Below are 26,762 nucleotides of genomic sequence, written 5' to 3' on the forward strand. Positions count from 1 at the left end.
GTGAGTGCTGGATAGAAAGGATTGTTCCAAATGAGTGACTTGCCTGGGTGCTGTGCCTCCTCTTGGCCAGCAGCTGGTGACTGCAGGCGAGAGCACTATCCTGCAGCTGTGCAGCTTCTGGAGGGTGATGTGGGGAGAGGAGATGCTGGAGGAGAATGCAACTCCGTGTTCTCCAGGTGTCTTCTCTGGTTAAAGCTGGCTGAAACGTTGACCAGATAGAAATGCAGACTCTGTGGTAGTGCTGGAGTCCTGACCAGGCTGCCTGGACAGCCCTGACTGCTTGCCCCGGGGATGGGTGCCTGGGTAGAAGCAAGCCGGGGCAAATCCCGTTGTGTGTGGGTGAGAGGGCAGCAGCAGCTGTGGGGAGAGCAAAAAGCCACCTGTGGAACGGCTCGCTCGTTGTTTCACTGACACGGGGAAGCCTCAGCCGAGACCCCAGCTGACGGGGCGGGCGCCGCGCGTTTAGGGCTGCAGGGGGAGCTCCCGCTGTGTGCCCGGCTGTCTCTGCGCGCCGCCGGGCGCCCAGTGGAGCGGGCCGGCCATGGGCTCCCGCCTGCGGCCCGCCGCGCTCTGCGGGGCGGCCCTGGCCCTGGCGGGCGGCGCGGCCCTGGCGGTTTGGGCCTGGGCCCGCCTGCGGAGCCGGGCACCGCCGCCCGCCGCCCGCCATGCCGCGGTCACTGCCGTCGTCAGTGCCGCCGATCAGGTACTGGGTCCGGGTGGGAGCAGCGGGCGACGCCGCTGGGTCGGGGAGCGCCGAGGGAACCGCCGGCGGCCGCCTCGGAGCCGGGGGACCCCGCCGACCCCCCTGCGCTCCCCGGCAGCGCGGCGGGGCCCGGGCCCGGCGGGCAGGCCGAGGCCTCCCTCTCCTCCTTCCTCCCCGGCTGCCTGTGGTCGGGCCGGATGGAGTCCCTGGCTCCCCTGCGCCTCCCTGGCGCTGCGGGCCTGTCTTTGTGCGGCCGGAGCCCAGCAGGCACCTTATCCCTCTCTACCGTGAAGTGGCTTTTACTGTCCCCTCCAGACCCCTCGTTTCGTCTCCTTGTTTCCCCCAGCCCTGCTAAGCCTTGCGGCTGCCCCAGCTGCCCGGCTCACGGTGCTGCCCCTCGCTTTGCAGGGTAAAGGACACGGCAAGCAGATTCTGGTGCTGGGCCTGGATGGGGCTGGGAAGACCAGCGTTCTCCACTCCCTGGCAACGAACCACATCAAGCGCAGCGTGGCTCCCACCGAGGGCTTCAATGCCATCTGCATCAACACCGAAGAGTCCCAGATGGAGTTCTTGGAGAGTGAGTGAGCCTGGTTTAGTACAGAATGCAAAATAAGTTCCTGTCCTGTGCCCTAGGGATCAGGCCCGTCTTTTAAAACCTCCATATTCCCTCCCACCTGCCCTGATAACATGAAGTTGTGGTTATTTTCTCCTTGGGGATTCTGCTGTCCCACCCCACTTCTTGAAGGAGATGATATGCTGGTGTTAGAGGAGGTCTGTGTTTGTTCAAGCCGGTCCTCTAGGGAGATCTCCCAGAGAGAGGAGGGTAACAAGTCTGATTGTTGAAACCACCCAAAGCAGAGATGTCCCCAGTAAGCCCTGTGTTGTGGTCTGTAGCCACTGTGTGTTGTCCAGCTTCTCCTTGGTGCTCATGCCTGGCAAAGGTCTAGATCAGAAGAGGAGTAAATAAGAAGGTGAAAGAAGAGAGGAAGAAGAAAAAAGATTTGTACACTTTTTGTTCAAAAGCCTCATAAGTAGTATTTTCTAGTCTTTAGTGGCTTTTGAATGCCTGTAGGTTTTCACTAAACTCTCTGGGTTGTCCTTAGTTGATCTTTGGGTATTGTCTGTGCCTGCAGAGAGCATCTCCTGTGATGCTTTTGGGGTGTCACAGCTGTTCTAGGTGCAGCTAGCTGATGGGGAAGGTGGAGACCCTGGAGTCAGGTCAGTCCCTGGTACAGAGAGGCTGACATCCTGGCCTCATCACTGCCTGCCTTCTGTGGAGGCAGAAGCTGCCCTTTGCTTCCTGCTGTTTCTGCACTGCGCTGTACCAGTGCTTGACTGGCCCGAGGACACCTCCATACCTTTGTCAGCAGGCCTAAAGGAGTTGTGCTGTTCCCAGGTAAGTCTTTGGGATGTGAGGATGAGGCCACTAAGGTGGAGTTTCATTCCCAGTCGTACTACTATAGGAGTCTCTGTGGTGTCTTGGGGAAGTCATCTCTCCACAGATGTTTGTAGTCTCTGCCCCTCTCCTAGTAGGTGTGAGACACCTGTGTCTCCTGCTGGGAGGTGCTTTGCCTAGCTGAGCCCAGAGGAACCCCCGGTATCCCTGCTCCTGCCCGGGGATGGCCTGGGCCCAGCGCTGCATGCCCCACGGCAGAACCTATTGTTTCTGAGTCATCCTTCCCTCTCTGGTCCAGGTTGGTAGTGACTGAGATGTGATGGCTGCGATCTGACCCATGGGAAATGAAATGTCTCAGGCCAGTTTCAGCCAGGTAATCTGTGCATGGCTCTCTAATCTGGTTAATTATCCAGTCTGTACCATCGCCTAGCCCAGGGGTTAGCAGCCTATGCTGGGATCATGTGGCACAAGATGATCAGTAGACAGCAGGGTTTTTATTTTGCTGGCTTAGACAGATAGAAGACTGTTCTGTCTTTTGCTGTGTACCATCATATAGGTAAGTGGGTGGTATCTTGCCCTTTGCAAGGGATAGGAGCTCCTGGCTTCTGCTGAGTTCCTACTGGTTTGGGAAAGAAAAATATTCTCTGTGAGGTTGCTGGCCCCTTGGTTATGCTATGCATGAATGCGCTTAACAAAGGGAATGGTGGGGAGCCCCCACAACGTCACAGTACAGAATCGGACACATCTGACCCAAACACGACGTGTCAGTCGCAGCCCTTTGGTTCCTCTCCGCAGTGGCAGAGTTGCAGTTCTGCCTGCAGATACGCTGGGGCTCTTGAAGAAGAGTCAGGACTGCTCTCCTGTTCCCCTGCAGGGAAATGTTGCTTCCCTTTCTACATTCCGGAAACTACTGAATCATTTTGACTTAAGTGAAAGCAAAATTGCTTTGAAACAGAGCAAAGTCACTGAGGGCGGTAAAAGAGGGCTGACTAGCAAGTCAGCTTTGAAAAGAGCTCCTGTATAAGGCAGGAGGCAATTATAGGGAACCCCAAATGTATTGCTTTGAAAACTTGCTGCATCTGGAGGACTCGCTCATGCCTTTTTGAGCACCTCAGTACTCTTGGTTCTGCAGCATATCTAGGAGAAGACCTGGAGAACTGAAAACACATCTGAAATACTTAATATGCTGTTGCTGTTCCTGCTCCTATCAGACTCAGCAAACTACCAACCTCTTTTTGTCACCAGATGGGAACAACAGTCTTGGGCAACTTGCTGCATATGGTTTCACCACAGAATTGTTATAAGACCTGGTTTTGAGGGTGGACAGCTTTCTTCTGTATGCAGCAGAGAAGGGGTCAGGTATAAAGAAATGTATCCTGTGCAAAGATTTCACCCATCACCTCAGGATTGCCTGAAGAGTCTGCTGGGACTTGATTTTTCTCCCTTCCTAAGCACCTATGTTTTTGGACAGTATGAAAGCTGTGGGAGTTTTGAACTAGTCCCTAGTGTCATACAAATCTGATGAGAGCGCTCCCTTCCTCAGAGCTAAATTTCTTCTTTGGCAATTGTCTTAACACGAGGTGGGCGTGCGAAGATAAGTTATATGGGGACATTTTCACATGGTGTTTATGGATGCTGAACCTCTTTTCCTCTCCGTACTAGCTTGAGAGAAAGAACCAACGAGGCAGAAAGCAACCGTAAAGAAACTGAACACAGAAACCTCTCAAAATAAGAGTTTAAAATGGAAAGACTTTTTTTTTTTTCCTTTTTTTTTCCCCCCAAAGCATACACATAAGCCTGCATGGGACTTTATTGGGGAAAATAAAGCTATTTCCAGTCTCATATACAGTGGCGCAGATACTTTGAGGTTTTGGTAACCCAGATACCATGGGTTTTCATGCCAGGGCCTGCTGTCTGCACCTCTGGGAGCAGTGCTGCTTGGATTACTTGGTGAATCCTGTGCTGCTATCTTCTCTTCCAGTTGGGGGCAGTGAATCTCTGCGTTCATACTGGAAGATGTACCTGCCCAAAGTCCTGTTGCTAATCTATGTCGTGGACTCGGCCGATCATGCCCGACTGCCTGTGGCGAAACAGCTCCTTCATCAACTGATCCAGAACAACTCCACCCTGCCGGTGGTGGTTCTGGCCAACAAGCAGGTAAGAGTTCTCTGCTGCGAGCTGAGCTTGGGCTGGCAGCAGCTCTGAAAACAGCAACAAAGACTTTCAAAGGAGGCTGCATGTCTTTAAGGGGGCCACACGGCTGGGGGTCTTTCTGGGACATCTGCTGGCTGCAAAATAAAATAATCTGAGGTTGAGTTTTAGATCTGCAAGGTGCAGGTCCTGTGCTCGGAGATGGTGCGGTCAGAGCTGTCGGTGGAAATAATGGTGGGAACCGCTGTAATGTTGCAAGGTTTGAGAGCTGCAAGGGAGACCACAGTCGGACCTGGAGTTAGGTTTCTGTTCTGAATGTCTGTCTAGAAGTACCATTTTAACTAGCGGCAGCCGCAAAGTGAAGCACCGTTTTTTGCCTTCAGATTGTCTGGTTGGTTGCTCCTAAGGCTGCTGCTTAAGCATGAGAGAAGAGATGCTTTCTTCACAAGGCAGTGCTTTCTCCGAAGATCTTTGTGGAAGTGTCAGTGACTGGTGCTGTACACCGAATAGAATTGTGCCTGTGGTGCAGTCAGAAAGCAGAACAACCCAGGGGTTTTAAGCCGAGATTTTCTTTTATAAGGGGTGTGTGCTTGATTTGCTCTATGTTGTTACCTCCTAGATTTCTAGTAACTAAGGCATGTTACTAGTAGATCTTTGTATTACTTTTGAATGCAAGTGCAGGCTTTGGCTTCATCAAACACAAGTGCTACTACAGATACTTAGGTGTTGGAGTCGGAAACACTGGTGGCTGAGAAGGTACGCAGGGAATGACTGTTGTATGTTTGCCCTGTTCTTGTAACTCCGTGCTGGGCTCCTGGGGTCTTGGGCCAGCAAGACTTTTGTCTGCCTTGTACAGGTAGTCTTACATTATTGTCAGAAACACTGGATTTGCTAGAAACAGTACCCTTATTTCTTTGGAAAGAAATTAAGTTAAGGATAAACTTTTTTTTTTTTTTTTTTCACCAAAGCATTTTAGGGCATGGGAACTTGATCTCATAGAAGGTACAGAAGAATGGTGTCCCCAGAGTTCTTGAGACCCTTCTCCTCCCTGGACAAAGGCAGTGGCTCCAAGCAGGAATGCTGCTGCCTCCTCTTGTGGTGCAGGAATGGTGCCATCACCTCTTGCAACTAATGGGTTCATTTTGTTTTTCTGTATCAGGACCTCGAAGGTGCGTTTTGCATCACCGATATCCACGATGCTCTGGCGCTGTCTGATCTTGGGGATGAGAGGAAAATGTTCTTGATTGGTACCCACGTGGCAGAGGACGGCTCTGAGATCTCTTCCAGCATGAAGGATGCCAAGGAGCTGATAACGCAGCTGGTTCTGGAAGCACAGTGACAGCTCTTTTCCTACATCATGATATTTGCAGCTGAGGGGGATGAGGTGTTAGTGTATGGTCAGTTTGCCGTGTGGTGACTGAAATGTACAAATATCTTTTCCTTGTGGGTGTGGAATTCCTCTGAAAATGATCTCTAGTTGGTAAGAAAATCTAATTTATAGCAGTTTGAAAATGCATTTGAAAAGTAGTCTATTTTTTAGCGTATTCATAGGGGAAAATAAGTCTCTCAGGCAGCAGAGTTAAGGGGATGTATAGCTTAGATGGGCTGAGGCGGCTTCTTGATAGGTGGGAATCAAGCACTGACTTCAGTGGAACGAAGTTGTATCCAGTGAATTTAACCTGGTTTGGTGTCTCAGGCTTAAATTGAAATATGTTTACTTCACAAGTTTTACAGAACCTTCTTAACAGTGTTGTTCTGTTAAAAATGAGACCTCACCTCTTGACGGTGTCAGCAATTTAAAGTGCCATGGCTAGTATTTTTGACAGTGACGATTTTTGTTGTGCTGTATTGGAGCCAGCTTTTAAGGAAGTGTCAAATTAGTATTCTCTGGAAATTGGGTTGGTTACTGCTGCTTTTGTGGGTAAGAACAAGAAAATGAGAGCAGTTAAGACATTAAGTGTTTCTTTGCCTACAGGGAAAACCCAGAACAGTGTAATTTAAGGTAGTGACCGGAAGCATTTAGGTTAAATTGGCACCAAGGGAGAGAGACTCCTCCATCGAGCTGGGCTTATTTCGGTTTAGTCCGGGTTGCCCTGGAGCAAGCACTCTCACATGTGGAAAACCTGTTGTCTTTTGAAAGCGATTTCTGTCAGTGAGCAGGTGAGGAAGGTGAGTTGCTGACGCCTGTCACCCTCCCAGTGTCCTCCTAATCACACTCCAGTTCTGTAAAGGACCTGTTTTGCAACCGCGTTTATTGTATTGAGGGTTTTTATAGTTGTGTCCTTTGGAACGGGTGCATAAAGCAGACAATTTTACCCTAACCAGTGGTCTGGGCTTCATTTCCCCGCGGAGGGAGCGCGGCCGCCGACCCCCCAGGCCTCTCTTGGTCTTTCCACCCCTCTGCGAGGGCCGGGTGCCCGGCCGCCCCCGTCCCCTGCCCGCCGGGGCTCAGCCTTCCCCCGCAGCCGGGCGGGTTCCCGCTCCCCGGGCCCGGCCGCAGCAGCGGAGGGCGCAGGAACGGTGGGTTCCCTCAGCGGCGGGGCCAGGCCGCGGCCGTTGCCGTGGCGACGGCCGCCCGCGCCATGGCGGCGGTTGGCTGGCGCGGCGGTGGGTGGGGAGGAGGCGGGGGCGGCGGCCTGCGGGTGGGCGGCGGGGCCGGCAGCCCTCGGCGGGCGCTGCCTTCTCCCGCCCCGGCGGCGGCGGCGGCGGCTTCCCCGTGCCTCGGCCGGTGGGAGGGCTCCCGGGCATGGCCGGCAGTTGGCAGCACTGCTGAGAGCGCCCGCCGAGCAGAGCGATGCCAGCCCGTCGGGGGGCCGGTTGTCGCCATGGGGGGGTGTGTGGTGTGTGTGTCCTCGAAATCGCCCCTGGTTTCCGCACAGCGCCGGTGTCACCACGTCTGTGGTTTCCCTGACCCCTCCTCTTTAAGCATGGCGGCTTGTTCCGTACTGCTGCGGAGTCCCGCTTTAGTACAGCCGCGGCTCCCCCGGGGCTCTGAAAATGTCCCCTTGAGGTTACGGAAGGTGGTAATAAGGGGTAGCCACACTGAGCCAGGTGGGAGCCCGCAGATCAGCAGTGGCCGCTGGTGTTCATCCCAGGAGGAGGATGGGGGGTGAGGGGACGTGGTACTGAGGGGGCTGCTGGCACCCCCCGGGTGAGGCGCAGCCCCCGGAGAGGAGCACTTCACCGGCGAGAGCATCCTTGTGCTGCCACACTGGGGAGGGACCCTGGAAAAACAGTACCAATAACTGCCAGGGAATTGTGTTCTAAGGAGATGGACGAGCTTCATCTGCCCTGTGATTATCTCACGCTGAAGAGCAGGCAGCCCAGGCTGCAGGTGTTAACAAGTGTTTCACTTCACCTCTTCTTGCCTTTGCAGTGTCTTGTTACTTCTCTGCACGCTCATGCGACAGGTAAGAAACCCTCCCAGCCCTGGCCTCCTGGCTGGAGGTCCGGGCGATGCCCCACGTCTCTTGGGGAGGGCTCATTCGGGGATTTACGCTGAGCAGTGGGTCAATGTATCGGATGACACTGTGATAAACACAGGGAGGAAATGATGCCTGGTTTTGCCCTTCCCCCTGCTTCTCATGACAAACAGCATCTGACCATCCTGCCCCTTACAAATGGAAGCTGTGACCCTTTGCTTTACAAGGAGTTGATCTCAAAGGGAGTTGATCTTACTTAAGCAATAAGTCTGTGTGAGCTCAGGCAGTGGAGGGGATGTGTTTCTGTGCCTGGCTGCAGCCAGGCATCCTTTTCCCTGCTAGGAAGCAGGAGTGGGACCAAAGGGCAAAGGCTTTCCTAGGGCTGTCCCCTTGTCAGTGAGGTGGCTTAGCTCCTTCAGGTTGCAGAGCTGCTGCAGATGCATACTGTGTGGGGATACCTTTCTGTCTGTCACTTTTCCTATGATAAAAAGGTCTTTTTTTGTTGTTGTTGTTGTTGTAATTGGAAAAAAAACCCTAACCTTAATCACTGTCAAGTGAGTTGTGGGACCTGATTTGGACGTATGTGTAACTCGTCTCTTGGCTGGGTCATGAAGCCAGCTTTGCACAGCAGTGTCCAAGCCAGTGGTGTGGGGCACTAGGGCCACATGCACTTTGTGCTTGGTTTGGCTGTGGCTATGTGGTGGATCTGTGCCATCAGTGGAGCAAAAGTGATGAGCCTGCCTGCAGGGAGAGGGTGCCAGCTCTGTGACACAGCTAGGCTGGAGGGGGGAGACACATCTGCGTGGAAACCCTTCACCCCCTTGCACCTTTGCAAGGAAAAGCCTCTGGGGAGCTGTTTGGGAGTGAACAGCTGAAACTGGTTTTTGGCTCCTGAAGTGATGGCTGCCTTCCTGAGCATGCCCTGTCTTGAACTGGCGGCAGGGAGCCAAAGTCCCGCAGGCAGTTAGTTCCCTCTGTGGAATCTCAGTGGGAGCTGTGTTTGCAGTGTTGTGACCAGAGGTTAGAAGATAAATCAGCAGGCGTCTCACAGGGAGCGTGCGGTGAGGATGCTCTAACAGCAGCCTGCCATTGCAAGGGTCTCTGTGGTGCCGAGCTCTCTGGAAAGTGTTTGCTGGGGCTTGGCATCTCACTAGCAGTATCGGCCCCATCAGAGAAACCACAGGCGTGTCCCTCAAGCACAGACTGTTTTCTGTCAGCAAACATCTCTCTCTGTTGGTGTCCCCGCTCTTCTCTAGGGCTATGCTGCCTTATTGCTGGGTGATACTAAGCAGGGAAGCAATGCCCCAGGCTTTCACGTTCTGTGCTTTTTCCATGGTGGGGCACTTCCACAGCTGCCCGCATCGTGTGGTTGTTCCCCAGCTGGCTGGGGGCAGGCACATGCAGCCCCACTAGGTGTGTATGGGCTTGGTCTGTGACACCAGGGAGTTCTGCAATGCACTTGTGGCGCTGGTGTTTTCTCATCCTTCTCTTTGTACCAAGGCTTACAAAGCACAAGAGCTTCCCAGCCACTGGGATTTCAGGCCTGGGACACCTGAGCAGCAGGACCAGACAGCGATATCTGACATTCCTGAAAGGTTTTGATCTGGTGACTATTCAGTAAAAACACTTTCAATGCTGCTCCTAGGGCACAGACCATGTATATTCCTGCGTCTCTGTAGCATCTAAGACTTCTGTGCTAGATGGACTGAAATAAAATGATAAGTAAAAAAAATTGTTTTCTCCTGTGCTTCTAAAGCCACGTGGGAACAGTGCTGTCTCCATGGTGCCTTTTAGTAAACCACAAGAGTGTTGATAACAGGTGTTTCTGTTCATCTGGGCTCCTGTAGGCTGAGATAATCCATCTCCTACCTGCTGGGATTGCATGGCATGTTATTAACCAGAAAAATACCTTCCCTATCTCCCTGCCGTGTCCCAAAGGGACCCTGCAGTGAGGGCAGAATTGCAAATTCATGTGTCTGCAATCCAAGAGATAGCACAAAAATCTGTGAGCTGATGAGTTCACCAGATTAAATCAATGGAAAATTACTTGGAGAGAGGGATCCCTTAAATGCGCTCTCGCAAGGTATGCCTCGCAAAGGCATGAGAGTTCAAGGATGTGTTATGGCTTTGAGTACAGCAGTAGCTTCTTTATGCTTTGTTGGTTTAACTGTATTTTTAATGGCACATTTATCCTTTTCTACAATTTTGACAGGATACAAGAGCTAGCAGAACCCAAGAAAGCGGCTTGTCCAAACAATCGCGGGTAAGGAGGTGCCCAGACAGCCCTGGCTCGAGGGCTGGGGACTGATGGGCCCTCAGCAGGTGCAGACCCTTTGCCTTTGTCTTTCTACTGCTTTCCTCTCAAGAGCAGAAGTGGTTCCAAAAAAAAACCAAACAAACCCAGACTGAGATGTTCAGTGTGTGAGGGGCTCTCTTCAATTTGCTGCTTCTTGTTTTCAATCCAAAAACTGGGCTCGGCCTGTGTCTTGCCTTTGCTGCCCCATCTGAGCTGCCCCACTGAGATGCTGCGGGGTAGGACAGTGCTGTGGTGCAGGGGGACCGGACTTTGTTGGAGCTGCAGGCTGCTGTATCCTGGAGGACACAGTCAAGCTGTGTCAGAGTTGCTGTCTGCATTATGGGGTCAATCTATGGCTTGACAAGCCAGGACAACAGTCTCTTGCTAACATTTCTTCTCCACTGTCTGGATGGGTGTCACTGTGCTTGAAAGAGGCTCCACAAACCCTCTGATCACATCCTGCTGACTGCCCTGGTACCTTCTACCACCATGTCCTCTCTCTTAGTGGGGGATGAGCAACTCCAAATTTGCCCTGGGCACGGGAGAGTAACGACTAACTGCTGCAAAACCTCACCCACTTTCCATGGCACACCCTGACCATAACATTATTATTATTTTTACTGTCATACCTGTGGCATAGTTAGGTGGTAATGGTGAGGCAAGCAAAATGCTATCATGAAACTCCCCCAGGGGTTTCAGAGATATAATGAAATGACCCTTTCTGCACATCCACTGGGAACTGTAAAACCAAAGTCATCAGTTGAAGGCTCTTTCCTTTTTGAGTTGCCAACAACCACCAGGACAGCATTTGGAAATTTGGTGCCAGAGAAGGTGAGAGCTCAGGGGATGGCAGCCGAACTTTACAGCTGTGGGGACCCATAGGGACTGTGTGTGTGTCCCATTCTAGGCAGAGACAGATAGCCCCAGGAAGCAGTTGTCCGTGTTTCTAAACTTTCACACCCTTGCTGTTCTTGGTAGGTTCGTGTGGGGAAACCAAGAAACTATCTGGACCCTCTCACGCAGTGCTTTGACAGCTCGTCCGTCCCGAAGAATAGTGGCACTGGCTAAGCCCAAGCAAGATTTTAGCAAGCACCAGTGCAGGTCAGTGGTGTGGTAGCACATCCTGGGAAAGGAGACAGCTCAGATGGTCTCTCTACTCAGGGGGATGTGCTGTCTCCCAGGGGAAGGGGAGATGCCATCTCCTCTCCTGGCACTGCTGCCCCACAGGGAGCTCCATGCCACGGAGACCCACCAGGCTGTACTGATCCTTGGAACAGGGGCCATCTGTAGCAGGGAAGAAAGTACTATGGGAGCACAGTGATCCTGGATGCTTGACTGCCAAAATGAGAAAAAACTGGGAATTGCTAAGTTTTGGTGCCCTTTTATTTCCTCATACCCACTTCCTGGCTGTGGGAAGGGATTCTGCAACACGTAGTGGTTGCTGGGCTGATTAAAGCTCTGGGTTTGCATCAACTGCCATAGAAGCCAGCCTTGATCTCAGTCTCCAAGGTCATGGGAACATGTTCCTCTGCTGCGACAAAAAAAACCCTACCCCAAAACAACAGCTCTGCTTCAGCTTGGAAGCAGAGGTGTCATGTATATGCATGCATGCCTTGATGGAAACATGTATGGGTCATACCTGTGTGTACAGAGGGACTGTCTGTCCCTAGAGTGTTTGCTGTTGCCAGCCAGGAACCTGGACACAATTAGTGATCCCCTGCATTCTCTTGGAGCCTGGTCTAAATCTTGAGGATAAAGGTTCAGAAGTGCTATGAACAAAGAAATTTTGCGCATCCTACTGGCTGAGTTAAACTTCTGCTGTCTCTGAATGGTGAACAACCAGTCAAAGCAGTCTATGTTTGGAAATAGGAGTGAAAAATGATGTAAAAAATGTAAACTTCAGTGGGGCAAGGTAATGCTGCATTACTTGAATCGGCTAATCTGTAGCGCTGTTGGAGAGGATGAAGCTCTTTTGGAGACAGGATGGTGGTTGCTAGTCTATAACAAGTACTAGCAATGAGAATGGAAACTGTGTTGCAGTCCTGGTGTTCCTTTGCCTGGAGAGATGTCAAGACATGCATGTCTATAGTTTTCTGTCCTCTGCCACTGTCATCAGTTTAGAGGCTCTCATCCTCCTGAGAGCTTCTGCCTCTGACTAATGGTGTCCATCTGACAGCTCTTCCTGCCTTTCTGCTCACCTCTTCCCTGGTGATGACAGACATCTGCCAACAGCTGTGGCTGATGGAAAGCTGGAGGAACACGCACTAGGGAAGCCTGGGGAGATCCCAAGATGAAAGGAGCTGCAAGAGCACAAGCCATTGCAACAAAGAGGTTTCTAAATTGGCAGTTGCAGAGCTTAACAGAAATGCCAGGTTTGTGTTGTAGAGTGGCTTCTTCAAATGGCCCAAGGGAACACCTAGACTTTGAAAGCAATGCACTGAGGGTGCTTAAAAGAAGACTCTTCATATGCAAACAGCATTTACCTTTAAAGTCATGAAATCTCAAGTGTAAATGTCCATTTGTTCGTGGTTCTTCTATGTGCACTGGTGATAACTTTTGTACATGCAGCAGGCATTGATGTTTAACCAGACTTAGGATACCATCTGCCAGAATCCCATTCTCTGTCAGTTGTCTTTTACTAACTCTTCTATGCTGTTCATCATCCCTCTTCTTGTACAGCTCTAGATGGGAAACAGTGATCTGGGAGCGTCCCCCACTAGTGAATTTTGGCTTCCCTTCTGATCGGCTGCTGAAGTTGTCTGAACCGAAAAAATGCCCGTCTGCTTACCTACAGCAAAGGTGAGAGGCCAGAAAGTTGGTAGGGTGCTACAGGTAGGGCTTTGGATCTTGTAGCATCAGTGCAGCTTCAAAGTAATAAATACAGGAACGGTGGATGGGTACAACAGAGGGCAAAATGCAGAGCACGGACTATGCTGGGATTAGGACCTCTGGAATTTCTCATGGGTTAAGTGGGTTCTATGCTGGGAATGGCCACAAGACAAAGCTGCCTTCTACTGCAGCAAACATGAAGCTTAAACATCCCAGCTGCAGCCTGGTTTAATGAGTGTGGGGGAAATATCTGTGAGTGGCAGTGCCATGACTCTCTGCTTCCAGACCTCGACCATCCCCTGAGTGGCCCGTGTCACCAGCTGCACTGAGATATAAAGCCTCCCCGCGGATCCTGGAGCTTTCCCAGCCAAAAGTGTTGCACGCAGAGTTCCTGATGGCCAGAGAGGTGAGGAGGTGGTTGAGTGACATTTGGAGGGGACAGCAATGCAGCAAACTGTCCTGAGTTTTTCCATCCTGTATTCTGCCCCTGGGTGTGCCCAGTGTGTGCTATGGAGGCAAGAAGCTGTCTGGTTCTGCTGGAGTTTTTGATACTGAGAGAAGCTGCCTTTTTGGAGTGAGACGCTGTCTTTGAAAATCTCCCTGCTGAGAGACAGAAAACAGCCAAGCTGGAGAAGCCTAGAATAGCAGGAGAGCCAAAGGAGGAATCTGAGTTGCATCCCCTGATAAAGCAGCCTGGGAATGTGGAGAACCCTGATAGGAATGGCCTGTTGAGCTCCTAGGGAGTACAGTCATGTTTGTAGTTGGGCAGCTGTGCTCCTATCTGTGTATATGGGGGGATGAGCCTGTAAACGCTATGTATATTTTAACAGTGTTTTACCAGAAGCCTAATTTAGAGATGTATTTCTGAACTTGCTCCTTTTGGGCAAGTCATTGCTTTGGCAGGGGTGAAAGGGTTTGGGGCAATCTCAGATTACACTCATTTCCGTGGCAAAGGCTAAGTTTTCTGGCTGCAGTCTCTGGGCTGGGAAATAGGGGAGGCTGTGCTGGAGCAAGCCTTGGCATCAGTAACCCTGTGAAAAATAGGGGAAGAAGTCCCAAGCTGGAGCTGTAGGAATGCAGTTAACTGCACCAGTACTTTTACCCTGAAATCCCCGCATCTCTCCTTAGCAAGGAATTTATTTGATTCAGTCAGGAAGATGAATACGAAAAATAATATTTCTACTCTGGAAGAAATTTCTTTGCACTTTTACCTGGCTACACAGGCTCTCATTACAGGCATTCCTCTCCTGGCTATGAGTGGGTGACACTGGGGGGAAAAAAGTAATATTGGCTAAGATGTACAAATCCCAATTGTTGCCAAAATTGCCTTGTAGTTAGGTGAAAGAAAAATAATGGGTGCTGGGAAAGTAAGAATGCTCCTTCATGTGACCATGTCTGTAGAGGAAGGGTGCCGGGTGCTCATCCATTTGGAGAGGGAGTGTGTCTCCCTGTGGGCTGCTGTGGACGAAATCCATGTTAGCACATCCTTTCCCTATTCTGAACCCATGTAGGTGCCAACACAGATGACAACTGCTGCAGCCTTGGCCAGAGCATCCTCACGGTTACAGTGTCTCGCAGAGCCCCGGGTCAGGAAGGTGAACTGCTGCTATGAGCACAGCTTTCCTGAATCTGTCATCTGTCCGGTAAGGCATCGTCGCCCGGGACCACGCATGGCAGGGACGCTGGGCAGAAGGGAGGGCACTGGGTGCCCAGTTGCTGGTGGCTCTCTTCATGGCAGCCCTGGGTGTGCTGCTGTCTGTGAGGCTGACGCAGCTGCTTCCTGGGCTGGAGAGCAGGACTCATCCTCCATACAGAGCATGAACTGGCTCCCAGCAGACATCCCCAGAGAAGGGCAGGCCTGTGCCTAGCCTGTAGTTGTGAGGATGGGGAGATGGGGAGAGGTGGACGAGCATCTAATTGGGATCTCCAGTGATGGGGGATGGGTTGGACAAAGGCCTATGAGTAAGAAGAGGCTGGAGGGCAGGTTTTGGGACTGGCCAGGCAGTGATTTCTCCTTTAACAGCTTGTCTGGTGCCAGATACAGCTGTGGACAGGATCGTGTACCATCTGTGTGTGGTTGGTGGCTGTGAAACTGAGTTGCACGCTGGTCACCCTTGAATGCCAGGAGCACTTGTAAGGACCTTCCTTCACATTCTTCCATAGGTTTCCAAGTTTGCTCAGGAGGCAATTGCAAGCCCTCGGATCCTGGAGCTGGCCAGGCCAAAAAGATTGCATCCTGACTACGTGCACCTGCGGGATCCTGAGTGGCCAGTGACAAAGGCTGCAAAACAGGCAGTGGCCACACCAAGACTCGTGGAACTGGCCCAGCCTTGCAAAAGGTAAGTGCTGCTTCCCTTCTATGGGGAAATGATCAGCTGTCAGCCCATTTTGTGCAGGCCATGGCATCTGGTGGATTTGGGTTTGGCCAGTGTGATTAAGCCACTGCTCTTCCACTTCCAAAATGCATGGAATTTATATGGCTGGATGTGCTAATGCTACATGGATTGTGCTTTGAAAAACATTTTTGAGGTGGAAGGAAAATAGAAGAAATAGGAACTTTCTAATTCCAGTAGGAATTACTGGTTGGGACTTCTTAATTATTAATTACAATTATAAAAAGCAACCAGCCGACACATGGCACAGTGTAACACATTCATGTTGGCCAGCGTGATGCAGCTGGCTTCAGCCCCAGCTGCAGGAAATGGCGGGTAGGATGTTTCACAAAGGGCGAGGGGATGCCTGGCTGTACTGGCTGTGACAGCTTTGGTGAGAGATGGGTCACCCCCTCTCACTAGCATCCTGGTGGCAGCAGTGGAGGCATGACTGCTTTTGTCCTCCCCTGACAGGGAAGGGCAGGGCTCAAGTGGAGGTGTGTCAGCTGGCAGGCAGTTTGAGAGCTGGCCCTGCTCCATGTGGAACTGACCAGTTCTGTCCTCACTCCCCCAGGCCTCCTATGGGCTCTGTTCAGTGCAACCCAGACGCTTTCACAGTGAAGGAGGCTGCTAAGAAGGCAACTTGTTCTGCTCGGATCCAAGAACTGGCTCGTCCGGTTAAGCGCTGAGCTCCCTCAGAAACAGAGCCCACTGCTCGTGCCAGCTGCCTCCATCACCCCTGGAACATCACCCTCTTTGGGCTGTGCTGTGGCTGGAAAACCTCTGTGAACACGGCACAGAGGCAGCACCCAGCAATAACACTTTCATACGAGCAGCCAATTTTACTAGGCTTATCTGGGGAGTTAAATAAAATGGTCATTCCTTAAGAGCAAAAGAATCACCAGGAAAAAAGAGCAGAATTTGACTTAATACGGAGCCACTCTCCCTAGGATGGGTTACGTCTGCAGCTTGTCGCTCTTCTTATTTGCTGTAACAGTTAAGTAATGAAATAACTGCTAGTGGAAAGCCAGCACAGGAACTGTTTTTTCACATAAAGAAGTGTGGCAAACCAAAGCCAACGGCGCATAGTAGACTGATGCAACACAGCTCCTGCCTTTGGGTTTCAAAATTTTTTGCTAAAGCTCAGAGATCTTCTTAGTAATGCTCGAAGTTTTGTTCTTGTGACAGAAGTAGAAACACAAAAGGCTGCAAAATTCCAGATCCAGGGCTGGATTTGATAAGGTGCAAAGCTTTAGTACAGACTTTGGAAATGTTGGGGTGGTGTGTGTGTTGAGTTGGCTTGGATTTGGGGCCTGTTTTTTCAAATGCCTGGAGAACAGGCAGATCCAGCCTTTTGCTTTACATGCATCTTTGATACAAGTTCCACAGGTGGGTTAAATCTGTGCGGTTCAGATATTCAGTTGTGTCGCTGTGGGCAGAATAATGGAGCTCTGCACTGGGATTTTTGGAGCCTAACTCAAAAAAGCAGAGTTCTCCTCAGTGTAAGGGAGAAGGCACGTTGCAAAGATTAAGAACAAAGCAGATATTGGTGCCAGACTCTGCAGAACAAAACTTGAGCTCCAGTCAGGTCTGAGGGTGTGTCAGTTTGGCAGCTGGATTGCAGGGGAACAACACAGCCTGTGTGGGACATGGCACAGGGAGATTGCTTTTCTGTTTCCTATGAGTTTGGTGTGCTTTGTACTGGCAACCTGGCCACTGGCGATGGGCTGGAGATACTGAGGCACGAGAGATGCTCTTCAGCAAGGGACAAAAACCATAGATGAAAGTCCCATTAAAGGGGAACAATCAAAAATAAGGGTTCTTTCAAGCACGTGGCAGTTTCAATGCCAGTGTATCCTAATCTTCCCTTTGTTAAGCTGATTCTCCTTCCAAAGGAGTAGAGGCAGGTGACCACAAACCAGAAGAGGATTAATCAGAGGATCCACTAATTGATTCAATAATCCACTAAGCAGAGGATTTTTGAACCATTTTGAACAAGGTAAGGTCACTGGGTAATGGTGCTGGATATTTTTAAGCCCATGTATTGTCCTGTAGCAGGATTGGTAAGAGTTTGGGCTTTGTGCAAGAGCCTCGGCGCAGCTGCATCCCTCAGGCTTGAGAATGGCCAGAAGGACGCTGATGTCTGTCCCCTGCTACTCTGCTGGGGAACCCCAACAGCACCAGCCTCTGCCACTTTGGGGCTTGGGCTATGCATAGAGCTGCCAGGAATGGACCTGTGGGTGCCCTAGACGAGGAGGTTGCCCATGCCTGCGGGTTATCCCTGTGGTGAGAGGGAAGATTCATGATGCCTTGGAGACATGTTGCCCTCCCAGAGGAGTCTGCCTTCTGCTACTGGGGCAAGGAGCGCAAGCAGGGACGTAACACAGCTCCTCTCATCAAGAAACTTCAGTTTTTTATTAATGCATTGGGAAAAAAAAAAAAAAAAAAAAGACCAGTTCTTTCCCTTTGGTGACCTTTAACAGAAATGTGAGAAATGCATTCAAGAGGTGCTTGGCTTGGTCTGATTATGGTATAGGCACTTGGTTTGCCAGTGTCCAGAGCTGACTCAGGCATCTTGAGCTAACCAAGATCACTCAGGCAACACATCTGGTTTTCCAGGTCCCCCTTTTTCTGGATGATCTGTATATTAAATCTAGCACACACACTTTGCCACTGGGGATCATAAGGAAAATAAATCCTTTCTCCCCCCCACCCCCTTCTATGTTTGAACCTTTCATGGCTGCTTTTCTGCAAGCCTGGGACAAGGGCATGAGATCGCCTTGCCCTGTAGAGCTGCTGTTAATTGGATGGGAATCACTAGACAGGTTATGCAGCCATCAGAAGCTGTATACACACACATATATACATATATAAAATATGCTTTTCCTGGTTATGTACATTTTAAATAAAACATGTTAAATAGCAGAGTATTACTTTGTATCTCAAAACCTATTTGCAACAGAAGAACCCCAAGGAAACTGACTCTGAAGATCGTCACCATCATTTACAGCAGGCATGGGGATTGGAGCAGCATCCTCTAGTCCCTGACAGACCCACTCTCTGAAGGCAGCCCTTCTGACTTCCTCCACTCCGCCAGGCGCTGCTTGAACCATTTCTGGAGCGGAAGATTAAAAAAAAAAGAGAGAGATTGAGTGCGCTGGGCTGAGTGAACCCTATGCTAAAGGTGCAGTCGTGGTCAGCACGTGGGACCAGGCGAGGGAAACTCACTGCTCCGAGGCAGTACAGGCAGCAGGATGATGCTCTTGACCGAGCGGTCTTGTTAGCTATGTGTGCACCTCTTTCAAACTCATTTCTCTTGCTCACTTCAGACCTTGACAGCATGGGAGACTCTTTGTTTTATTGCTGTGAGTTCTTGCAAACACAGTAAGAGATTGACTCAGGAGCTGCTGGATGGTGTCTGTTTAAACAGCTGGAGAAGGAAACAATCACTGCAGGGCCAAAAATGACAGGAACTGAAAGCTGACCTGCTTCAGAAGGGATGAGAGGGACAACACAGTGGCTCTCAGCAGATTTAAGGACAAATAGACTTTAAAAATGGGTTAAAAATGATCTTAGTCTTCAAGCAATATGTGTCACTATGTTATGCTGTAGTAATTTAGCATCCCTAAGCTAACTAGCAGAGCTGCTGGTGCCACTTCAACACAGCCGCAATTTAAAATGTTAGATAATATGCAGCTGGATAAAGCCACACAACCTCCGTAAGAGGAGAGAGATAACTCGTGTGCCGGAAGCACAGCTCAGCCTTTTGTTTGGGAATGTGCCTGTGATTTGCTTTGTTGCTGCTCATTTTGTTGCTATATTTGTTCATGGCTATTTTTGAAGCTATTGTGGTCTGTAATGATACAACCACAGTGCTCTCTGCAAGCAGCTCTCGCACTAGCACTGCCTTGGACCACATCCAGTCAGATGATTGCTTGCCTCGCCTCCTCCCAAAAATTTCACTTCCTATCCTAAACGATCGTCTCCTGTTGACTCAGTACCTCTTTGCATCTCATTTTTACTAAATTTTTTATTAAAATGGTTGCTATATCCAGCTGATAAAGCACTCCAGATGTCAAGAGCAATGATTCTCTGTGTTATATGCAATGCAGACACTTCGCAGCTCACCGTCCCAGTCTTGAACCTGTCGCTAACATGACCTTCATCTCCAGATCTCCAGGAGCACCCTGGAAAAAGATGGCTAACAGGGAAAATTTTAAGACATCTGCAGAGTTGTCCTGGGCGTATATGGCCTGTGTTTACAAGTTTAGGAGAAAAAACAACCATGGAGCAGTGCTGTTTCTAAGGAGGAAAAGGTATTTCAGGCATACTGCCTCCTTGCCACCTCCAACGAGCAGCGCAATGTGGTACCTGCCTGTCACCAAAGCACACTAGAGGAGGGGTCTCCCCTTCCACTCCAGCCAAGGACAATCAGTGCAATGGATGTTATACCAACATCCTTCCGTGGGACAGGCTAAATGCTGGCATTGCCTACTTGGCTGTCATATCCCTTTGGCTTTGCCCAGGGAGAGCCAGGGTTGGCAGCTCTCTGCAAAATGCTGCTAACTTTTCAGTGGGTTGGATTTCTTTTCTATACCCATCAATGATGCCGGGGGTCTAGTAGTTTATAAAACACCTGCATCAAAAACGGCTGCACCGCAACCTGAAGGAACTGGGAAGGATCCATTGGCTTCTGAAGCCCAGGGTAGCCTGCAGGCAGCCAGATGGAGCACAGGGCTCGGTGGAAACCCCAGACAGTGGCAGCCTGTCTTTGTGGAGGGACATTTGGAGGTCTCCATGTCTCCTGGAGAGGCTGACAGACTTGCTCGACATCGGGCTTGGGGATGCTGAAGTAGCTAATTGCAGTGAGGGGTAACGTGCACAGCTTGAGCACATCCCACAACACATCTGCAAGAGTTTTATCTATCCTGTATCTGTTTTAAAATGACGGTAGTTTCTTCAAACCATAAAGCCAGCAGTGGTTTGGGCACCCGAGACTATCAGAAATGGGTTGGTAGGAATGGACAGCATGCACAGGTTGTATACTCAGGGCTCCAGAGCCAGCCTGTGACCCTCGGCACGTGCCCTTGTTCTAGCTGCAGGAAGCACTAGCCTGGTCTTAAACCCCAGCTGGGGATGGGGGTCCCAGTGGGGCACAGGGCTGGCTGTGCAGGAGGCCATGGCTGTGGGATGAAGGGGCTGTGATTACAGGGGAAGAGGCTTTGGGCATGCAGGGGCAGGACCACATGGGGTGCAGGGAGAGTGTGGGGTACAGGGCAGTGCAATGGAGCTCTGCAGATGCAGTGTAGGGTTGGGACTGCACTTTGGGCTGCAGAGGAGACTTGTGGGTGCAGTGTGGGGTGCAGAGTGGGGCAGAGGGTGTAAGTAGGGAGCCTGTGGGGCACAGAGGGGTGCAAGGGGTGGAATAGGAAGCATGTGGGGGGACAGAAGGGTGCAGGGGTGTGATAGAGAGCCAGGGACAGGACAGGCAGGAGATGTTGGGGGAGTGTGGGCTGGGCAAGGTGGGGATGGTGTCCACACTCACCAGGGTCTGCTCCTCGGAGAGCCCGGTCTCAGCCGCGATGAGGCACAGCGTGGTGGGGTCAGGATGCTTGTTCACCTTGCAGAAGTTGTACTCCAGGATCTCCAGCTGCTCCTCAGTGGGAGTCACTGGCTTCTCCGTGGCCATCTTCTCCTGGGGCAGGGCTATGGGGCCAGGCACTGTGGAGAGGAGCTGGCATCATTGCCCAAGCTGAGAGCGGCTAGTGGGGCTGCACTTGCTGAGCCCCAGATTTGCTATCCATGTCCCCACCAGCTCCTCCCTCCCCAGTGGCCTCTGGCTGCAGCAGGGCACAACTCCCTTCCCAAAGGCATACTGGGGAGCTGAGCTGGGAGCCCCAGCCTCCCAGCAACTCCTGCCTTGGTTTCCCCACTGTGGCGACCGCATGCCAACAGCCCTCAGCTGAGCTGTCTCACCATCCTTAGCTGGCAGGAAACTGCAGCCTGTCCTCTGCTCAGCACTCCCCCGTTGCTGTATTTATAGCCAGTGAGACTCCCGTGGGGACGATTCCTGTTTACAACCGTATTTAGGCCTGGGCGTCACTTGGGAATGATGTCACAGCAATGGGCATGTTGAGGGGGTTAATTTAAAGATATTAATTAAAAAACATTATTTCTTCTCTGGGTGAGGGGACAGTATCTGGCATCCAGCCTAGTGGTTTGGTTTATCTTTTTTTTCCTTCTCCCCAGCGACCAGGCAAGTTTGTGCAGGGGAATCACAAACCAGAAGATGCAGGATCTTTTGGGAGAATGGGCTTGGACCCAACAATCACCCTATTTTCCCTCCTGATCAGTGTCCTGGTCCTCCTCCTAGCAGCATTGCCAGACATCACCCAAAGCTGGCAACGAGCAGGTAAGCTGCTTTGTTTTTACTAATGTTTAATGTTGTCATGCATGGGCAAAAAAAGTTAGTTGTGTTGTTCCTGAGCACTGCTGAACTGTGCGTTCGTTTGTCTTTTGGTGTGTAAGTGAAGGGTCAGTCCTTGGAGGACTGTACCCTGTGCGTGTCCATGGCCCAGGCATTCACTGCCTTTGGCTGTGATCAGTGCTCATGGCAACGGCAGAAACAAGGAGCCCACGTTCTCCTCTAGAGTAACATTTGTCCCACTTGTGCTTTGCACGAGTCTCTGGCAGACTTGGCACAAAAGCACAAGCAAAACAAGTAAGTGCACCCTGGCTTAGTCCCACACCCCTCTTCTGCTGGGCTCCAAGTTTGCTCCCGTGTAGCAAAGGGTCGAGGCTGACAATTCGGTTCAACTAAAACATGAGGCGTTGCCCCCACAAAGCACGCAGAAGTCCCTTGATGCTGAATCATTTTGGTGTTTCCGAAACCAGGCTGTGGGGTGTTGGCGGGGGAGGAGCCCGGTGCAAAAATGTGGCCTTTCTTGATCTGTTCTCCTGCTGTCCGAGTTGCCTGGCCCGTCTCAGTTGGTGTTGCGGGCTCTCCAGGACTGCCAGGAGCCCTTGGCCTGCTGTGGGACTCCTCTGGGCTGTTTGCTGCAGACCTGCCATGCCTCCACCTCGCAGTCCAGCTTCTGCTTCTCCTTGGCTCTGGGATGGAACCCAGGCACCTCCATCATGTTGCACCCCTCCGGTGTAGCTTTACACCCAACTGTTTTCCTGGCTGAGGGATAACTCGCCTTAACCCACTTGGTACCCAGGGCTCTCGTCAGCTGATAGCACTGCTGGGATGGGGCTCAGCTCCAAAACTGCCTTGCAGCTTGCAAAGAGCCAGCTCTCCTATTCACAGAGGCTGGAGGGATCCTCTTTGAGCTTTACCTCAAAAAGCAAAGTCTCCACTCATCTTTGTCTGCAGGAGGTTGCTTTGACTAATAAAAGGATCCTTTGCCATTTGAGTAGGGGCTTATAAATAGACCAGGGCTGGTTGTGAAACAACCCACTCTGCTTGAGTCACTTAGTAAATACTGATTGTAGCACAGTGGTTGTGTAAGGCCAGAGTACCTCTGAGTTTGATGGAGTGTGCTGGTAGATGGCATCACCCACCATCCTGGATGGACTGGGGAAAGACCTTCTTTAACCCCATGTGCTGCAAGCTGAGCTGGCCTTCTCTGTGGAGTGTTGTGGCCACAGGTGCATGGCGGCAGCTGCCTGGGCTTTCCTGGCAGCAGCTCAGTTCAGAGGTGTCCATATAGGAAGGGGGCAGACAAAGTTCAGTCCCTCATGGCTGTGAGCCCGTGGGGGCCAGGTGAATGCTACTTACCTGCCTTGGGCATGTGGAGACATCTGGAAATGACACAGGCGGAGAAGGAGATCCCCTGAACTAGAGGTGCTGCTCTCCGGCACTGTGGCTGCTGGGGTCTCCATGAAGTCAAAGTGCAGATGAGGCAAGGCTCAGGCCACAAGTTCTTCCTCACCTCCTTGATCAGCACCCAACGTCAGCTCTGAGCCACCTGCCCTTCTCCTAGAAAGCCCAGTCACCACAGAGCTCCTCATCTCCTCTGGATCATGCATCTAGCCTGGGCCACCAGCAGCAACATGTCCCGGCGGTTTATAAATCATTGTTTGCAGCCTGCTGCATTAATGTAGGTTGATGTGTGCTCATTGATTTGCATAGGGAACACGTGCTTCAACTTTCATCTTCACAGTTGCTTCTGTTTCTGATAATCTCCAGGTCCCTGAGGCGTTTTCCTGTAGGATACAGTGTCTTCTACCTGCTGGCAGCTCAGGGTGTCACAGCACGCAGGACATGGTGCCTGATGGTATTTCTTTGTCTCCCCTGGAGGTAGAACAGTTCCTACCTCTTAAGGCTGTGAGGTGACTTTCAGGAAAATGTCAAAACCGTTGGGGTCCTGGAGAGCTCTGCAGGTCTCCCCATGTTGGTTCACTGGGTTCTGGAGGTTTTAAGGAGCCATGTAGCCCTGTGCAATGTGTGGCACCCAGCACCTGGCACCTCTTGGGTGCTAAAAGTTGGGGGTATATGACAGGATTTGAGGGCACCAGGAGTCCCTAAATGTCCTGATTGGCCACATCTGGACCACAACTCACCTACTTGCCATTCAAATGGAGCCCCATTTAATCCCAGGCCTGGATTCTGGCCTTCAGGCTACACAGGACCTCTTCCCTGTACAGGAGAGGTGATTTTCTTGCTTATGTTTCCTTAAATCTGACAGAAATACTAAGAATCACAACTGTTATGCTCGGCTGCTGGAAGTGCCGCTGCTCACTGCTTTTTTCTGCCTAAATTTTTTGAGACATTGGAAAAAAATGACTTTTTCTGGGCAAAGAAAAGTGTAAACCATCTATTCAGCTTTCAGAAAGGCTGGAGGGCTGTGGTCGTCACTCAGCTCTGTGAGCAGCCCCCATGCCCACTGCTGTCTCCCCTGGACAGCACAGGGATGAGAGTTCGGGGGTGGGGGGGTGGGGGGGGGAGGTTACTCACCCAGGCAGAAATGACAATGCCAGATGCACTGTCACAGTGAAACCACATCACTGGTGACACCTGCTTTGTCCGACATGTCAAGCTAAAGAGCCCCGGGGAATTCACACTTGGCTCTGACTAACTGTCTTGGTTTTAGGTGGAGCAATGTGAGAGCCGAAGCTTGCAAGGGGCTCATGGGTTGCCTGGGCTGTGGGCAGCTCCAGCCAGCATTGCTGTGTACATGGAGGCTGTGCAGGCAGCACCTGGTGCTCTTATTGTGGCTGATGGGGCATTTAAATACACTTCCAGGGCCATTTTGGAGTGAGCAGACAAAAGGCAATGGCTGATGGACACAACTTGCAGCCAGAGAAAGCCTTATTAGATATTGGGAAAAAAAAAAATCTTCATAGTGTGTGTGGGTCCAACACGGGGACAGGGACCAGAGAGGTGGGGGCACCTCCATCCTTGGTGATCTCTAAAAATCAGCTGGACAAGGTCCTGAGCGACCTGACCTAGATACAAGGTAGGAGCAGTGGGGTGGAGAGAAACCTCCCTCCACAATTATACTGCCCATGTCCTATGGTTTCACCCAGTTCCCCAGAGACACCCTGGGGTTACTAGCAGGGCTCCCAGCTCTGTCCTGAGATGGGAGAGGACATCCCTCTGTCTCCCAGCATGCCTGCCCGGTACTGCTAGCGCAGCATTTACTATCCTGGCAGAAAGCAGCCACTTTTCCAGAAAAGACATGATCTCTGTTTGCTCAGCTTTGCTTTTTTGAACGGCAGACACAATAGCTGGCTGGCTGTGTACCTTTCTAACGATGTGCTGCACCCGAAGCCTCTGGAAAACTCTGTGCAGTAGCTCCTGCCCAGCTGATGGAGCCCCATAGCCCCTGCTGGGCTTCTTGACCCCTTCCCCAGAGCTCTCCCCACTGTCACAGCTGGGATGCAACTAGAGGCATCTGCATCTGGTTTTAGCTTGCAGCTATTTCCTGCCTCTGCAGGGATCAAAATAGCAGTTCTCGATGCAAACGAGCCCTCCTGCCCTCCCTTGCTCTGCTGCAGAGCCATGTCCTGTCCCCAGCTTTGCTCGGCCTCCTGCTGTGGGGTGGCTGTGGATAACATCAGCCGGCATGGCGCACAGGATAAGGTGGGACGGAGGCTTTAAAAATAAACCAGACCCTGCCATAAATAAGGAAAAACCACCTGTCATGCATCCTGTAAACTACCCGTTCAGCCTTTTAGAAGATATTATCAGACAGGAACAAAGCAAACAAGAGCACAGCAGCTGCTGAAGCAGAGGCAGGCCCCCCATGGTACCCCCAGCCTGGGGTCTCTGCCTGCCTGTGTGCCCCTCTCCCTGCCCCAGGCATGAGGCTTGCCCACCACAGCCCTGCTGGGTGCTGCTCCAACCTCCCCAGCATCAGTAGGCGCAGGTCAGTTCCTCCCTCCATCTCCCCCCATCCCCAAGTGCAAATCCACCCCAGCACCCCCAGCTCAAAGCCTGCACTTACCTGGAGCTGGCGGGGACCAGAAGTGTGTAAAACAAGAACCCCGCAGGTCCTCGGGTGACTGCTTAAGTATCTGCGTGTGCGAGTGACAGGCGGGGACCTGAAAAACCTGCCGCAAATCACAGGAGTTCCCGGGATCCGCAGCCACTCTCTGGGCTGGTAATTCAGGTTTGGCATCCACTCTCCTTGGCAGGGCTCAACGCATGGTTGTACAGGCTGCGGGGCTCTCCGGACGGGTGGCACAGGGAGCCGTCGGGGCTCGTCCCACCACGCGTTGGCTCTGGGCTGGTGGACGCCGTCCTGCGGGCCCCGGGCGAGGGCTGCTGGGGCTGTTTCCTGCAGGGGTTCAGGAAGGGTGAAGGCAGGGTATGGCGGAAACTGCTCAGCCGTTCATCTGGGCTCCAGCCAAACCTGCCTGCCCCTCTGGGGACCCTGGGGCACCCCCCACTGCCCCCTCAGCCAGGCTGCAACCAGCTCCCCTGCTGTGAGCAGCCCCGCTCCTGGCTTTGCTGATGGAGCACGCAGCAGCTGCTGCTGTGCAGGGCTGGCTTCTCGTCTCACTTTAGTCCCCTGCAAATGACTTGTCCGGGTTTAAGGTTCCTGACTCACTCTGCTGTTGCTTTAGTCAGCCCTGTGATCCCACCAGGCTGTGTACAGGGGCAGGACTGGGGTCCTGGATCTGACCTGCTGCTGCAGCCCAAGTGCCTTCAGAAGCACAGGGCGGCAGCCTGGCTAGGGATGGGGATGAAGGCAGGGCATCCTCTTCTGCCAAAGACCTACGCTCTCTTCGATTAAAGTGCCAGGGGAGCCTGTAGTTCACAGTGGGGTGGGCTGGTAGCATTAGACAGCAGTTTAAGAAGAGGCATCTTGTGGGGCGGGGTGCAGTGGGGAGGAGCTGATTTTCTCTCAGCTCACAGACAGCTGGAAGGGGATGCTGGAAAGTCAGAGGGGCTGGAGAAAGGGTTCGCGAGAAACTGAGTATGGGTTGCAGTGTCTGAGATTATCTGCCAGAGCAAAAGGAAAACTGGCACTGGATCCAAAAAACTGTGGAACTAGCTGGAGCCAGGGGCAAGGAGCCCTGCCCCTGGGGAGAAGTGGCTGGACAAACCCAGGCAAGAAACCTACTGTGTGTTTAGCAATGAGCC

At 51.8% G+C, this 26,762-nt stretch overlaps 3 protein-coding genes across 7 annotated transcripts; 2 read left to right on the forward strand and 1 right to left on the reverse strand.

The window, feature by feature from the left end:
* The first annotated feature begins 533 nt into the window (after positions 1-533).
* ARL9 (ARF like GTPase 9) lies at positions 534-6,569 on the forward strand. 4 transcript variants are annotated; one of them, XM_074147918.1, is made up of 4 exons: positions 534-703; positions 1,112-1,280; positions 4,081-4,256; positions 5,410-6,569. In XM_074147918.1, the coding sequence occupies exons 1-4, from the start codon at positions 542-544 to the stop codon at positions 5,587-5,589; spliced, it is 687 nt and encodes a 228-aa protein (XP_074004019.1). In that variant the 5' UTR covers positions 534-541; the 3' UTR covers positions 5,590-6,569. The 4 variants fall into 4 exon arrangements, with proteins under 4 accessions (XP_074004019.1, XP_074004020.1, XP_074004022.1 ...); XM_074147919.1 differs by having other exon boundaries at positions 542-670; XM_074147920.1 differs by lacking the exon at positions 534-703 and having other exon boundaries at positions 1,265-1,280; positions 4,162-4,256.
* A 263-nt stretch (positions 6,570-6,832) lies between these two features.
* Positions 6,833-16,060, forward strand: SPMAP2L (sperm microtubule associated protein 2 like). The gene is made up of 8 exons (XM_074147574.1): positions 6,833-6,978; positions 9,885-9,935; positions 10,947-11,069; positions 12,630-12,767; positions 13,083-13,203; positions 14,309-14,440; positions 14,961-15,136; positions 15,744-16,060. The coding sequence occupies exons 1-8, from the start codon at positions 6,833-6,835 to the stop codon at positions 15,856-15,858; spliced, it is 1,002 nt and encodes a 333-aa protein (XP_074003675.1). The 3' UTR covers positions 15,859-16,060.
* Positions 16,061-17,561: 1,501 nt separating this feature from the next.
* HOPX (HOP homeobox) lies at positions 17,562-26,445 on the reverse strand. Of its 2 annotated transcripts, none has more exons than XM_074148066.1 (3): positions 21,146-21,232; positions 20,715-20,890; positions 17,562-18,284 (listed from the first exon to the last, which is right to left on the reverse strand). In XM_074148066.1, exons 2-3 carry the CDS (start codon positions 20,856-20,858, stop codon positions 18,207-18,209), a joined length of 222 nt encoding a protein of 73 aa, XP_074004167.1. In that variant the 5' UTR covers positions 20,859-20,890; positions 21,146-21,232; the 3' UTR covers positions 17,562-18,206. The 2 variants fall into 2 exon arrangements, with proteins under 2 accessions (XP_074004167.1, XP_074004169.1); XM_074148068.1 differs by lacking the exon at positions 21,146-21,232 and adding an exon at positions 25,621-26,445 and having other exon boundaries at positions 17,564-18,284.
* Between the last annotated feature and the right edge of the window lie 317 nt (positions 26,446-26,762).

Source organism: Numenius arquata, chromosome 5 (assembly GCF_964106895.1).
Source record: "Numenius arquata chromosome 5, bNumArq3.hap1.1, whole genome shotgun sequence".
NCBI lineage: Eukaryota > Metazoa > Chordata > Aves > Charadriiformes > Scolopacidae > Numenius > Numenius arquata.

What these genes read in the sequence shown, in the direction of transcription:
- ARL9 (XM_074147918.1), top strand. Translation starts at nt 542, where the DNA reads ATGGGCTCCCGCCTGCGGCCCGCCGCGCTCTGCGGGGCGGCCCTGGCC. An exon ending in CCAGATGGAGTTCTTGGAGA is followed by an intron (nt 1,281 to 4,080) that starts GTGAGTGAGCCT and finishes CTTCTCTTCCAG; the next exon opens with TTGGGGGCAGTGAATCTCTG. An exon ending in TGGTTCTGGCCAACAAGCAG is followed by an intron (nt 4,257 to 5,409) that starts GTAAGAGTTCTC and finishes TTTCTGTATCAG; the next exon opens with GACCTCGAAGGTGCGTTTTG.
- SPMAP2L (XM_074147574.1), top strand. Translation starts at nt 6,833, where the DNA reads ATGGCGGCGGTTGGCTGGCGCGGCGGTGGGTGGGGAGGAGGCGGGGGC. An exon ending in GCTTGTCCAAACAATCGCGG is followed by an intron (nt 9,936 to 10,946) that starts GTAAGGAGGTGC and finishes TGTTCTTGGTAG; the next exon opens with GTTCGTGTGGGGAAACCAAG. An exon ending in CTGAATCTGTCATCTGTCCG is followed by an intron (nt 14,441 to 14,960) that starts GTAAGGCATCGT and finishes ATTCTTCCATAG; the next exon opens with GTTTCCAAGTTTGCTCAGGA.
- HOPX (XM_074148066.1), bottom strand. Translation starts at nt 20,858, where the DNA reads ATGGCCACGGAGAAGCCAGTGACTCCCACTGAGGAGCAGCTGGAGATC. An exon ending in TCTCCGAGGAGCAGACCCTG is followed by an intron (nt 18,285 to 20,714) that starts GTGAGTGTGGAC and finishes CTTCCGCTCCAG; the next exon opens with AAATGGTTCAAGCAGCGCCT.